Source organism: Typopeltis vanoorti, chromosome 19, assembly GCF_054136105.1.
Source record: "Typopeltis vanoorti isolate ZY-2024b chromosome 19, IOZ_Tvanoo_1.0, whole genome shotgun sequence".
In the NCBI taxonomy this organism is placed as follows: domain Eukaryota; kingdom Metazoa; phylum Arthropoda; class Arachnida; order Uropygi; family Thelyphonidae; genus Typopeltis; species Typopeltis vanoorti.
In genome coordinates this window covers 97,331,284-97,347,221 of record NC_143567.1, presented here as the reverse complement: position 1 = coordinate 97,347,221, position 15,938 = coordinate 97,331,284, and the positions used below count along the sequence as shown (strand labels likewise).

The window sequence follows — 15,938 nt, the reverse complement described above, 5'->3', positions numbered from 1 at the left end:
AAGTAGCAAAGATGACAAGTACAAGGTATTTGATAAACACCAGGCATGCCGAGAGGTGATAATGTATCTTTGATAGGCAGTAAGAAAGATGATAACTTCCGGGCTGGTTTGAAGGTGGTATATAAAATTATATCTGCAAAATGTGCTTACTATTTGTTCAGATGTTCCTTCAGAGTAGGACATGCTGATCCCTTTAACATCAGATTGCAATCTGGAAGAGACCACAAAACATGGCCAAGCATTTGGCCATGTTTTGTGGATGACATCTCTGCAATCTGGCCTTACTCTGAAACAGTACTTCAATCTCTGGATAAAATTAACTCCTTATACACTTGCATCAAACTTACTATTGAATGTGAAACTAACAAAAGTCTCCCCTTTTTGTACACTTTAATACATTGTAACTCTTCTGATAATATTGAATTTTCTGTTTACAGGTAGATATATATATGCATCTTCACATTATCATTCTTCATGAAAAAGAGGTATTATCAAAAGCCTTGTACACTGAGCATGCACAATTTGTTCTTCTGAGTCTCTTCTATTAGAAGAATTAAATAAAATCTACTCTATTACTTAATGGATACAGAAAATATTTGATAATTATCATTCCTTTCCAGATTACAATATGATGTTGAAAAGGATTAGCATACCCTACCTTACAATAACACCTGAACAAATAGCAAGGATCTTCATTCTTCATAGATATAATTTATATACCAGCCCAGAAGTTGCTATCTTTCTTACTGCCCCCATCAAAGAACATTATCACTTCTATCCTTCTGTTTATCAAATGCCTTGTTCTAGTCATCTAGCAACTTTGGACATACTGGCTGTTCTGCTATTATTAGAATCCAAGAACATCAGATTATATAAGAATTTTGGAATCTGAAGGCTTAGTCATGCCTTCCTTTTCATGCCACTGACACTAGACAGAGTTCATTGGAACCATACCAGAATATTACACTACAGTAAGTTCAAATTTAGTTGTTTATTTTTTGAATCCTGTGAAGCCCTATGCCACTATCCTAATCTTAATCAGACAGACTGTATCCCTTCCTCTAAGTTTTGGGAAGTGATCTGTTAATTGTTTATAGTTTTTAATTAATTAATTATACATCTATACCACATCTTTGAACACTAATAGTTTCCTCCTCCTACTGTACAGCTGCGACCAAGACACATGATATTATATGCATACTGTACAACTTGTTGTTGTATTCAGAATTTAAATATTGTTACTAGTTCTGCCGTCTTTCTTGAATGAACCTTGAAATATTGAGTGAAATTATAGAAGTAATAAATTCTATTTTTGCTTTCTCTTACATGTGAAAAGCTGTTGTTTAAAACATTATACTATTTCCTTATCACACCACACTTTATAGTCCTCATTTGTTGTCATTACTGCTACCCCTTACTCTGAAAGCCATGCTGCCCTTTTTAACCACTTATCACTAAAAGTTAATTTCATACAAGTTCTGCCTTCTTTCTTGAATGAACCTTGAAATATTGAGTGAAATTATAGAAGTAATAAATTCTATTTTTGCTTTCTCTTACATGTGAAAAGCTGTTGTTTAAAACATTATACTATTTCCTTATCACACCACACTTTATAGTCCTCATTTGTTGTCATTACTGCTACCTCTTACTCTGAAAGCCATGCTGCCCTTTTTAACCACTTATCACTAAAAGTTAATTTCATACAAATTAATTACCCAAATGGTGAGAATATCTTCCTAGGAGATCAATAACATCCATAACACAAACTGGTTACCCTTCACCAAGTTCAAAGATCAAGCTGAAAGGGAAGCCAGAATCATCTGCCATTGGTTATGATATCACAAATAGTTAACCTACTGACTAGAATACCAGACGATCTCCTCCTGGCAACTTTGAGACATCCATTTATTTAGACTAATTCTTATTTTAATCTTCTTTTCTACAGTTTGTTATCCTCCTAGTCGATTTCAGCATGGTATCACACAGCACTACTACTGTGCAAACTGGGATGACCTCTGACATTTTTTCACCTCTTTATATGGTCAGATTACTGTTTTTTACTCTCAAACATCTGCACTGAATTAATAACTAAAATAATCCTCACTGAAATTAAGGACCTCATCCCTTGCAAATCCCTGACCCTTATCCAAGCCCTAGATCTCTAAAAAATGTGCCTCTGCAGTTCATGATAAAAATGCAGCATATGTTCAATGGCTTAAATCAAAAAATCCAGCTTCTAATTCTGCTTATCCTACAGCCTGAAACAAGTGTAAAAAAAGTTATCAACAATTCCAATACAGACTTCATAAGAATGAAATGCAATAAGCTTCCCTCCTCCTTGACTGGTAGTTGAACCTTCTGGTTTCTTGCTAAACAAGAGCATAACTTCTGCTCTTCCTTGTTTCCATCACTCAAGGATAAAACAGGTCTACTGGCATCAGTATTTTCCTCCGACTCTTGTTTAGATGACCAAGGCAAATCAAACTTCCACAAAAAAAAAAAAAAAAAAAAAAAAAAAAAAAAAAAAAAAAAAAATACCCATTGCATGTCTCCTCTGATCCTTTGTCAGAATGACATTAGGAAAATCCTGATTAATCTTGATAATAATAAGGCTCCTGATCCAGATGGTATTCCCCAAAATGTGCTGCTCAAAACTTGAACCCCAGAATTAACACCATCCTGTATTGCCTATATAAGCTATCATATTCACCTGGCATCTATCCAACAGCATGAAACAAGCCTTTATCCAGCCTAGACCTAAAATGGGAGACAAGTGAGCCATCAAACTATCGTCCATTCACTCTCACCTCAGTACTCTCAAAAGTGATGGAGAAAGTCAACTTAGTCTTTAGCAGTTGGAGACCCATCAGTTAATAAGCACTCACCAATATGGATTCCACCATTCTCCATCTTATTTCAGCAGACTTCTTCACTAACCTTACCCTTAGAAAGATTATGAAGGTAAGTAGTATTAAATTTAATATCAAAATTTGAGAAGTTAATCTCAGCAATTTACTTTATGCATATGATGTTATACTTCTAAATAAATCCAGTACGAGTCTGGAAGATCCTCTGATTAAATTGAAGACCTGTTATAATAGATTTGGACTATAAAGTGTGTATGAAAATCATCAATAACAAGGCAAAGACAATGAAAATAGGCAGAAGCATTGAAAATATCAACTGCATTGTGAATGGAGAATCTACAGAACAAGTAAAACATTTCAGCTACTTAGGAAGGATTTTTGGTGAAAATGGTACATTAAATATGGAAATAGACAACAGAATCAACAAAGTTGGTATGGTAGGAAATCAAACGAATAAATTTATATGGAATAAGAGAGAAATTAGTCAAAACACTAAATTAACTGCATACAAAACAGTGTTCAAACCAATTTCAAGTTATGGATCTAGGAGCTGGATTAGAAATCAAACACTTGACCAAAGACTAGAGATGAGAGTCCTGAGAAAGATTAAGGGTGTGAACAGATGGCATCAATGGCAATATTATATTAAAAAAGAGGATATTAGGAAAGCACTTGATATTGTTAGCATTCAGGAATGCATTAGCAGAGCTAAACTCAGGTGGTATGGTCACTTAAATAGAATGGGAGAGAAAAGATTAGCAAAACAAATGTTCTCTTGCCAGGTTTATCAAGAAAAAGAACAAGAGGAAGACCAAGATATAGGTGGATTGATATAGTAAAACGTGCCTTAGAAGATAGAAATATAAGATCTGATAATGTTGGAGTCTGGACAGATAACAGATTGATTTGGAGGAAAATTGTTGATAGGAAGTTAGTAATGATGTAATTTCTTCTTGTAGTACTATCATAATATCCTGTGCACCCTGAGGGTACATGTCAAGAATTTGATGATGGAAAGAGTTGGAGGAACCCATGTAGTCGATCTTGATATTTCACAAGCATCTGATCATGTATAGCATCAAGACTTCCTGAACACCATCTTATAGCTGACACTGTGATTATGAGCTTTTTCACTGGCTGGTTATTCATTGTGTGTCATGGCGGATGGCTTTCTCTCATCTGATTTCTTTATCAATGCTGGAGTACACCAGAGTAATGCACTTTCTCCCATGCCCGTCCTCCATTACATCAATGACTTTCTCTTTCTGACTTCGAATCCTATTTATAATTTTGCTGATGACAGCTCCATTCCTCTCCTTCTTTCAAGAAACCTGATCTTCCATAACCAATAAGTGAAAAACCGATCTCCTCACTATTCTCAAATGGGTAGAAAACAACTTTGTGAATTTCACTGCTATAAAATCTCAGGCCTGTCTCATTGCCCATAAGAAAGATCCTACTTCACCTTCACTACCACTCACTTTTGATAATGTTCCAATATCCTTTTAGATCACCTTTCTCTTCTTGGACTGATTGTCACATCCAGCTTATCCTGGCACAAACATAATACATCCATAGTATCCTCAGCCATTGAAAACTTGGTTTTCTTTTTCCTGAGATGCTGTTTCAGCACTATGCATTTGCTACAGGTACTTTCAGGACACTGCTCCACTGAACTGGCAACTGCCACTACCACACATCCACCTTCATCTAGTCATGTGAAAACTAGAGCACCAATGGACTACACCCATACACTGTGCAACTCCAAACATACCAAATAGACTTCTCATTATCTTTCTTTATTCTATCCACCTCTGTCTTTGGAACAATTCCCTCTCCCCAATACCGCTTTTCCCACTCAGTACCAACCTCCAACTCTCTAAGAAACATATCAATAGATTACCCCTTTCTCCTTAATCACCCACATGTGGCACTGCTGTATTACAGGTCTTGTGACTTTTCATGTGTGTGTGTGTGGGGGGGATTATTTATTTTTTTTTTTTTAAATATCTAAGTTATAAATCAACTTTTTATCTAATCTCAAAAATGCATACAAATTTCCAAGGATAGCACACACACACACACACACACACACACAACTTATTCACTTCATTAATACGGCCTGTGTAGCTCAGTAGAAGTAGCTTTTGCTTCCACAGTGCTAAGTCACACAAAGAAAAATGCAAGTTAAAAACCCAGAGGAATTTGAACTTAAAGAGGAATTTCTTTAAGCCTTTCTTTGAGTTAGTTGATCTCTGGCATGAGAAAGTGGATTTTTTCCCCTAGAAACTCAGGCTTTACAGTCAAGAAAATCAACTGCAGAACCCACACAATTTCAGACAATGACATATTATGTTGGGATTAGGGAACACAAGATGATGGCAGCACTTCTCTGACATCTTATAGTCCCTAATTTGGTTACCAGTGGGGATTCAACTGCCCACTCATTCTCCAAAAGTTAGATAGGGCTAAAAAAAGTATTAAAAGTTTAATCCTTATATTTTTTTCCAGCTCTAATGAGAAAATCAATAATTTAACAACATGCTTAAAATTTGGAGAATTTCTCAATTTAAGTGTTTTTTGTGCAACATAACAGAAAATCTGCAATAGCATATATACTAGTAATTGTTTTTACTGTTGTCTCACATTTTCAAAATATGTACACATAATTCTTCACTCACAACAATGAAGACCCTGATAAACAATTACATTTATTAAAATCATTTACTTTTAGGAGATAAATGTTCTTACTACAGTGAATGTCATTCAATATTCTCTCCCAACTTCAGATTGTTCTTTTCACCTTTAAATTTCTTTTAAAATTTACTTTTGATGCTAATAAAAATGCTATATTTCAGTTTCAGTGAAAAACTACACATACAAAAGCATATGTCATAGAGATTCTGTAACTTCGCCAGGAAAACAAGACAAACAGTGAAAAGTCAGCTACTGGAACAAATCCTAAAACACACCCAAACTTAACATCACCAGACTTGATGATTGGAGCTATCAACATAAGAAACCTGAATGGCAAAGAAATGAAGCTATCTGAGGAATTGGATAGGTACCAGATCGACATAACAGGGGTGACTGAAACAAAAAAAGACAAACACTGGTGAGATCTTTCCGAGCAATAAATGCAAAATGTTATATTCAGGCAATCACAATCAAGGAAAAGGAGTAGTGATAGTATTCAACACTAAATACGAGGCTAATCTTCTTGAATGGCAGGCAATTTCGAGTATAGTGATGTGGTCAAATATGAAAATGGGAACTTATTTATGCCTATGATCCTACAAAAGGTTCTACTAAGGTAGAAGTGGAGGAATCTTTTGAGGCTTTAGAGAAAGCAATTGACAAAATGGAAAAGGAAAAAATAAAAATAAAAATACGATAAAAAAAAAAAACACATAAGGGTCAAAGCTATATAATTGAGAGGAGACCTCCACATAGCCTTTAAAGGAATGCGGAGAACTGACCAGACCTTCTGACGTAATGTCCAATCGTCACCTTCTCGTGGTGAACCCTGTTGGGTATCTACCTGAATACTGAACGAATGAGGATTGGCTGGCAATTTGGGATTTAGATGACCAAATTGTATTCTTACTGGCTTAAACCAATATAGAAAATGTTGGAAAAACATGACAAAATTTCATGCCGGCTGGGGCATCACCCGGTTAAACAAGGACCCCGTTGTTTTTGCCAAGAAATCAGGGCGAACAGCGAAAAGTCGGGTACTGGAACAAATCTGAAAGCACACCCCGACTAAACATCACCAGAGTTAAAGATCGGTACTATCACCATAAGAAGCCTGAATGGCAAAGAAATGAAGCTAGCTGAGGAATTAGATAAGTACCAGATCGACATAATAGGGGTGACTGAAACATAAAAGACAAAAACTGGTGAGATCTTTCTGAACAATAAATACAAAATCTTATATTCAGGAAATGACAATCAAGGAAAAGAAGCAGTAACCATAGTATTCAACACAAAATACGAGACTAATCTTCTTGAATGGCAGGCAGTCCCGAGTAGAGTGATGTGGGCAAATATCAGAATGGGAAATTGAACAATGAGACTTATTATTGCCTATGGTCCCACAGAAGGTTCTACTAAGGTAGAAGTGGAGGAATTTTTTGATGCTTTAGAGATAGCAACTGACACAATGAAAAACTGGTCCTTGATGGGGATCTAAATAGCAAAGTACGAAATGATTGTCAGACATACAAAAATATTTTGGGAAAATTTGGAGAAAAGAGCAAAGCTAATAATAATGGCAAATATCTGTTGGATTTCTGCTCAGGACATGGACTGGTTATTACTAACACCATGTTCCAACATAAAAATGTGCACAAATTCACATGGAGAGAAGAGGCTAGGAATAAGAAAAGTCTCAATGACTATGTTATTATTGATAGTGATGTTTTCTACCTGGTGCAGGACACCAGCGTGTACAGAGAATTTGAAATTGGAAGTGATCATTATTTAGTCTTGAGCAGGATTAAATTGAATTTCATATTGAAAAGAAGAACATGTAAGAAAGTTTTAAAGCGAATAAAAGTTGAGCAGCTCTCAGATGTGAACTGTAGACTAAAATACACAAAGATTATTGAAGAAAAAATGAAAGAGTTTGAGAACAGGAATCAAATCTTGGAGATTCAGTGGAAAAATCTGAAGAAAACATTGACTGATTCTGCCAGAGAGGCATGTGGTGAGGTTGTCTGCAAGGATAAAAAAATCAAAACTCCCTGGTGGACACAGGAAGTTAAAGAGGCAGTGAAGGAAAAGAAGAAAGCATATCAAAAGTTCCTGGCAAATAAGTCAGCTTGTGCTCTTAGAGAATATAGAGACAAATGCAAGAATGCTAAACACTGTGTAAAACTAGCTAAACAAAAGTCATGGGAGGAATTTAGGAAGAATATAGAAAATAAATATCAAGAAGTTGGCAAATATTCTGGAGGTTGTTGAAAAAGCTTAGGAATGGAGGAAAGAGCGCTGTAAAAGGAGTTAGAGATGATAAAGCTGACATGAAAATGGGAGAAAAAGATATTCTTGAAGTATGGAGTAATTACTTTGAAAAACTGCTAAATGAAACAAGCAGTGATGACAGCACAGTGATAAAAAACACTGACCAGGCATGCAGTCAGGAATACATATCCATACTTGAAGTAGAAAAAGCCATCAGAGGCTTGAAATGTGGAAAGGCGCAGGAGTACATGATATTCGACCAGAAATGCTGAAGTATGGTAGTATAAGAGTCTTACAGTGGATGCTCTGCATAGTTCAGAAAGCCTGGACAGAAGGAAGAATTCCCGATGATTGGAGTAGAGCTCTCATAGTACCCATATATAAAAAGGGAAATAAAACTGAATGTGAGAATTACAGAGGTATTTCTCTACTGAGTGTTCCTGGCAAGATCTATGCAAGTATACTTGAGAAACAGTTGAGAAAAATTGTGGAAGAAAAGCTTGGTGAAGAATAAGCTGGATTCAGGCCAAATAGAGGCTGTCAGGATCAGATCTTCACTTCACGAAAAATAGTCGAGAAAGCATGGGAATATAACAAAGATCTGTATTTAAGTTTTGTCGATTTGGAAAAGGCATATGACACGGTGCCAAGAGAGAAGCTATTCAATACGCTGTAGTTATATGGTCAATGGGGCATTTTATCAAGCAATATTTAGTCTTTATTTGAGTTGTAAGTCAGCAGTTAGAATTGAAGGAAGCAGGAAGATGGTTTAATGTTAAATCTGGTGTGAGACAAGGATGTACATTATTCCCTCTGTTATTCATTATCTATATGGATCACATTATGAAGGAAAGTGGTATTAAACATGATCTCAAAATTGGAGATGTTGATGAAAGCCCTTTGCTTTATGCGGATGATGTTATACTTCTAAATAAATCCGCTACAAGTCTGCAAGATTCTCTGACTAAATTGAATAGCTGTTGTAATAGATATGGTACTATATCTATTGTAATAGATATTGGTCAGCAATAAAAAGACAAAGACAATGAAAATAGGCAGAATCATTGAAAATGTCAACTGTGTTGCGAATTGAGAACCTGTGGAACAAGTAAAACATTTCAGCTACTTAGGCACAATTTTTAGTGAAGATGGTAAATTAAATATAGTAATAGACAACAGAATCAGCAAAGCTGGTATGGTGGGAAGTCAATTGAATAAATTCATATGGAATAAGAGAGAAATTAGTCAGAACACTAAATTAGCTGTATACAAGACAGTGTTCAAACCAGTTTTAACTTATGGATCTGACAGCTGGGTCAGAAGTAAAACACTTGACCAAAGACTAGAGACCACAGATATGAGAGTTCTGAAAAAGATTATAGGCATGAACAGATGGCATCAATGGCAATATCATAATAAAAAAGAAGATATTACGAAAGAACTTGATATTGTCAGCATCCAGGAATGTGTTAGCAGAGCTAATCTCAGGTGGTATGGTCACTTAGACAGAATGGCGAGGAAAGATTAGCAAAGCAAGTGTTCTCTGCCAGGTTGGCAGCAAAACGACCCAGAGGAAGACCAAGATAGAGGTGGATTGATACGGTACAAAGTGCCTTAGACGATAGAAATATAAGATTTGGTAATGTTGAATCTTGACAAGTAGCAGACTGATTTGGAGGAAAATTGTAGATAGGAAGTGAGTAATGATGTAATTTTATTCATGTAGTATTATCATATCCTGTACCCCCCTTGAAGATACATGGCAGGAATTTGATGATGATGATGACAAAAATATTTTGGGAAAATTTGGAGAAAAGAGCAAAGCTAATAATAAGGGCAAATATCTGTTGGATTTCTGCTCAGGACATGGACTGGTTATTACTAACACCATGTTCCAACATAAAAATGTGCACAAATTCACATGGAGAGAAGAGGCAAGGAATAAGAAAAGTCTCATTGATTATATTATTGTTGATAGCGATGTTTTCTCCCTGGTGGAGGACACCAGAGTGTACAGAGGATTTGAAATTGGAAGTGATCACTATTTAGTCTTGAGCAGGATAAAACTGAATTTCATATTGAAAAGAATAACATGTAAGAAAGTTTTAAAGCTAATAAAAGTTAAGCAGCTCTTAGATGTGAACTGTAGACTAAAATACAAAGATTATTGAAAAAAAAATGAAAAAGTTTGAGAACAGGAACCAAACCTAGGAGATTCAGTGGCAAGCCTTGAAGAAAACACTGATTGATTCAGTCAGAGAGGCATGTGGTGAGGTTGTCTGCAAGGATAGAAAAATTAGAACTCCATGGTGGACACAGGAAGTTAAAGAGGCAGTGAAGGAAAAGAAGAAAGCATATTAAAAGTTCCTGGCAAAGAAGTCAGCTTGTGCTCTTAGAGAATACAGAGAGAAATGTAAGAAAACTAAATACTGTTTAAAACTAGCTATACAAAAATCATGGGAGGAATTGGCAAAAACATAGAAAATAAATATCAAGAACGTGGTAAGATATTCTGGAGGTTATTGAAGAAGCTTAGAAATGGAGGAAAGAGTGCTGTAAAAGAAGTTAGAGATGATAAAGGTGACATGAAAATGGGAGAAAAAGATATTCTTGAAGTATGTAGTAATTATTTTGAAAAACTACTAAATGAAACAAGCAGTGATGACAGCACAGTGGTAAAAAACACTGACCAGGCACTCAGTCTGGAATACATATCCATACTTGAAGTAGAAAAAGCCATCAAAGGCTTGAAATGTGGAAAGGGAGCAAGAGTAGATGATATTCGACCAGAAATGCTCAAGTATAGAGGTAAAAAAAGTTTTACAGTGGCTGCACTGCATAGTTCAAAAAGCCCGGACAGAGGGACGAATTCCCGATGATTGGAGTAGAGCACTAATAGTACCCATATATAAAAAAAGGAAATAAAACTGCATGTGAGAATTACAGAGGTATTTCCCTACTGAGTGTTCCTGGCAAGATCTATGCAAGTATACTTAAGAAATGATTGAGAAGAATTGTGGAAGAAAAGCTGGGTGAAGAACAAGCTGGATTCAGGTCAAATAGAGGCTGTCAGGATCAGATCTTCACTTAACGACAAATAGTCTGGAAAGCATGGGAATATAACAAAGATCTGAATTTAAGTTTTGTCAATTTGGAAATGGAGAAGAGCTGCTCATCTGCTGCAACCCTCTTGTTAGAAGATGCTACCGGACGACGACGACTTGGAAAAGGCATATGACAAGATGCCAAGAGAGAAGCTATTCAATATGCTGCAGTTATATGGTGTCAATGGGGCATTATATCAAGCAAGACTTAGTCTTTATTTGAGTTTTAAGTCAGCAGTTAGAATTGAAGGAAGTACAAGAAGATGGTTTAATGTTAAATCTGGTGTAAGACAAGGATGTACATTATCCCCTCTGTTATTCATTATCTATATGGATCACATTATGAAGGAAAGTGGTATTAAACATGATATCAAAATTGGAGATGTTAATGTCAGCTCTTTGATTTATGCAGATGATGTTATACTTCTAAATAAATCTGCTACAAGTTTGCAAGACTCCCTGACTAAATTGAATAACTTTTGTAATAGATATGGTATGAAGGTCAGCAATAAAAAGACAAAGACAAAGACAATGAAATTAGGCAGAATCATTGAAAATGTCAACTGTGTTGTGAATGAAGAACCTGTGGAACAAGTAAAACATTTCAGCTACTTAGGCACGATTTTTAGTGAAGATGGTAAATTAAATATGGAAATAGACAACAGAATTAACAAAGCTGGTATGGTAGGAAGTCAACTGAATAAATTCATATGGAATAAGAGAGAAATCAGTCGTAACACTAAATTAGCTGTATACAAGACAGTGTTCATACCAGTTTTAACTTATGGATCTGAGAGCGGGGTCAGAAGTAAAACACTTGACCAAAGACTAGAGACCGCAGATATGAGAGTCCTGAGAAAGATTAGAGACATAAACAGATAGCATCAATGGCAATATCATATTAAAAACGAGGATATTAGGAAGGAACTTGTCATTGTCAGCATCCAGGAATGTGTTAGCAGAGCTAATCTCAGGTTGTATGGTCACTTAGACAGAATGGGCGAGGAAAGATTAGCAAAGCAAGTGTTCTCTGCCATGTTGGCAGCAAAATGACCCAGAGGAAGACCAAGATATAGGTGGATTGATACGATACAAACTGCCTTAGACGATAGAAATATAAGATCTGATAATGTTGGAGTCTTGGCAAGTAACAGACTGATTTGGAGGAAAATTGTAGGTAGGAAGTTAGTAATGATGTAATTTTTTCATGTAGTACTATTATATCCTGTACACCTCTTGAGAGTACATGGCAGGAAGTTGATGATGATGATGATGATGGTGTTTGAATTGGCTAAAAAAATTTGTATTTGAGCCATAATGAAAGTGAAAAATCTAATATGGAAAGAAAAAGCATTTCCCAAAATTGCAATAGGCAGTTAGATGCAGGTGAACATCAAGTTGATCTAGATGCTTCTTTAAACTCAGCAACATCTACTATAAGAACAATTATGATAATTGTTGAATAATTTGATACTGTTCTATTCATGTTTGTTTTCACCTTTCCCTACTTATGTAAGGTTTAAATGACCTCATTTAGTGCTCTAAATTCTAATAAAATATCCCGAGTGTTAACCAGTCTTAGTGTATAAATAGCAAACTCACATGTGAAAGGTTGTAAAATCTGTTGGACATTATATCTCATGTATGGGGAAAAAGTAAAGGAGAAAGAATATAGATGGAATGAAAGAAGAAAAGTTGGTTTAATAGGCTTCAAGTTGAATCCTTAGTATCCCATAATGCCATTATACAGCATTCATTTTTAGAAGAGTCATTGCCCAGTTGATCAATGCAGAAATCATCTATGGAAAGTATATATATGGAAAATCATGTATATTTTCCATATACAATTATACAATGGTCTGTCACCCTATTATTAAAATACTCTAGATCAGAGAAAGTTATAGAAAGTTTTTTTCACTTGGTTATAAAAGTATGTTATACTTGACAAGAAATAATTCTCATCCAAATGTCAGCAAACAAAGTTTGTGTGGAGCATCTTAAAGATAAGTCTACGTGTAATAAAGGCTGTAAATTTCACATCAACTGCCTCAAGTATAAAGAATGGAACCTGTCTAGGCAGTGATGCTTCCCATAATGCACAGCAATATATATGTCTGAGGGGAAACACATCTTGCATTACAGGATATTAAGGCAAGTGATGTGAAGCCAACAGCCTCTATAAGAAAGTAGACTTATCATATTTTGTCTGCTTACACTTAGGCAAGGATTAAAACAAGAATGTAACAGCTTGCCAAGTATAATATACTTTTATAACCAAGTGAAAAATCTTTCTACTAGATCTTGAAGTTTGTGCACTAAAAGGTTTGTTGATAGAATTTAGGGCCAGTGAGAGATCATTTATTGTACAAGAGGAAGTGGGTGGATGTACAGAATTCTGAAGTATTCTAGCATTGATTGGTGAGGAAATCAGAGGAAAGGAAGCTATCTGTGATGACACATAGTGGGAAACAAGAAAGGAAGCTAGCAATCCAATTGCAAAATGGGAATAGACCATAAGATGGAAGTTTGCCGAGTAGATCTGTGTGTGTGTGCATGCACGCGTGTGGACAAAATTTGAGAAAGTTGCTTTTAGAGAGCAGCTTGCTTCTAGGATGCAACCTCTGTTCTCAACAACTAGAGTGAAAGCATGCCTGTTCTGCACAGCTACTGCTCAGTACTAATCAACTGAAAGTTAGTGCTCCTTTGACAAGATAATGCCATACCACATAAATTAATCTAGACCCCAGAAAAAATAAGAGCCAGAAGAGATGGAGCTTCTCTCTTCCTAGCACATCTGATTATCAGATAGTATCAGGTCCGAACTAGTTCAGGAAGTCCAGCTTTTCACTTCCAAGAACTAGGTCTGTTTATCATACAAGGATTAACTGTTTATTGATGGACTGAGAACCCAGAATATAATGGATTTTATTTTATTAGAAAGTTTGTCAAATTTAATCACCCATGTTTATCCTTATTATAGATAAGGAAATTTCTTTTGTGTGTGTGAAAAACAAGAGTGGGCTGCATTTGGTTCTATTTAATGAGTAAAGATGATTTTAGTTGTTTTTGAACCATTGCAGAATAGCAGAAATCAAAATTTAAGATTGGATAACCAGTGCTTGAAACTTTTTAATGTCTGAACACTGCAAGGTTTATCACCTGAGAGAAGAACTTTGAGATATGCTTTCATTAGAAGAATACCATGAAAATAAAAGATCACCCTACATATTACTAATGTGAAACTTCTGTGATATTAATGACTTACAACATTTGGCGAGTGTCAAGAGAGGTAACTCGCCATTCAGTTGCCAAAGGCAAAAGAAATTTCCATAGAATTTCAGAGATAGATAATGTAGGCAAGGACACAAAAGCCAGATGAATCCATACTGATTGGATGATTAGATGGTGGACTTCTAGGCTATTTAAGTTTATAATTAATGATGGCATTTTTTTTAATATATAAAGCTGCTGCTTGAATTATTTTAGAGAGCACATATTAAAGTCTAAAAAAATAAATAGCATGAGCTGAATAAAAATTCTAAAAAAAAATGGGATTTCTTTTGTCATTTCAGCTAAAAGGATTAAACCATCACAGTAACTTGAATATAAGGTGTTTTTTTTTCAATATCAAAGTGATGGCAATTTAAAATATATGAGTATTCCAATGTCAGAGGTAAGATAATACTGCACTTGTTTTAAATTAATTGTCAATTATGTTATTCTGAAATAATTTTAGATTTGAGTGCATTAACTTACCTTATCCTACTCTGCTGTGCTTTTATATTTCCTCGACCACCAATGAACTGTGGAAGCACTACTTTATTATCTGGACAGTCCATTTCTGCTTCACTTTCTGACAAATTCCCAGACTTAATATAGTCAGTAACATCATTGTAGCCACCTAAGTCAGGAACCTTACTCTGAACTAGTTTCTTAACAGCCTTACTCATTCCACAAGGTGATACTTTGATAGAACTAGACAAAGAAAATTATTATATGAATCTTTTTGGGAATAATGAAGTGAATTTAAGAAAAAACAACAAAGAAAAATGTTTTTCATATGTGAATAAACCTTTTCTTTCTGAGAAAAGGCTTATTTGTGTCAACACTAACATATTTATGAATGTGGAAGATAATATATTTAGAAATATGGGAAGAGCAATCGATACTAAACTCTACCAAACATATAGAGAAAACAAAATTTTGCAGGTATGAATAATATCAAGAAACTAGGTGACAATGATGTGGTATAAATTCAGTGAGAATTTAGATACCATTCCTCATGTTTTCATGCAGACAATATGTTTTTTTTTTTTTTTTTTTTTTTTTTTTTTTTTTTTTAAATCAGTCTCACACACAACTTGTGAACTTTAGAACCTAATACCTTGGTGCAACCAAGAAACTATTAATAATTTTCTTGAAGAGCTGGAGGCTGTGGTTGTTGGGGGAGAAAAGATTTGATTTGAGAAATGATTATAAGAAAAAATTTAAATAAATTAAATTATAAACTCATGGTTTATTCTGGAAAAAAAAAAGTATCAAAATGGAAAAAAAGTATCAAAGGCATCTGCAGTACAAGAATGTAAAAAAGCTAATCAAACAATAATTGACAATTCCAAAATGCCACATAAGTAGCTAATTAAGATAACTGAAAAAGGTGGCACTTTTGGAATTGTCAGTTGTTTGATTAGCCTTTTACATTTATATATAAATAAATAAATATAACAAATAAATATAATATTTATATATTTATAATAATATATATTATTATTATTATAAAAATAAATTTCCTAACTTACTAAAAAAATTATACAGATAAATAAAATAAAGTTAGGAAAGATTAGCTGATTTAAAAAGTACTATCTCCCACAAAGGGGATAGTGTAGCCCATTGGATCTGTTTAAGTTAGCAGAGTGAAGTAAAGTCTCACATGTTTCTTTATAAAGTCATTCCATGAAGAATTGACTTTTGTGAAAGACTTTTGTCTTATTCCAATGAA

At 34.8% G+C, this 15,938-nt stretch overlaps 1 protein-coding gene across 1 annotated transcript in view; it reads right to left on the bottom strand.

The window, feature by feature from the left end:
* Window positions 1-15,938, bottom strand: part of ppan (Brix domain-containing protein peter pan) — a 109,742-nt gene that overhangs the window by 29,660 nt on the left and 64,144 nt on the right. Inside the window, exon 6 of the mRNA XM_090409224.1 lies at window positions 14,696-14,914. Coding sequence (XP_090265350.1) covers window positions 14,696-14,914 — 219 coding nt within the window. The remainder of the gene's footprint in view (window positions 1-14,695; window positions 14,915-15,938) is intronic.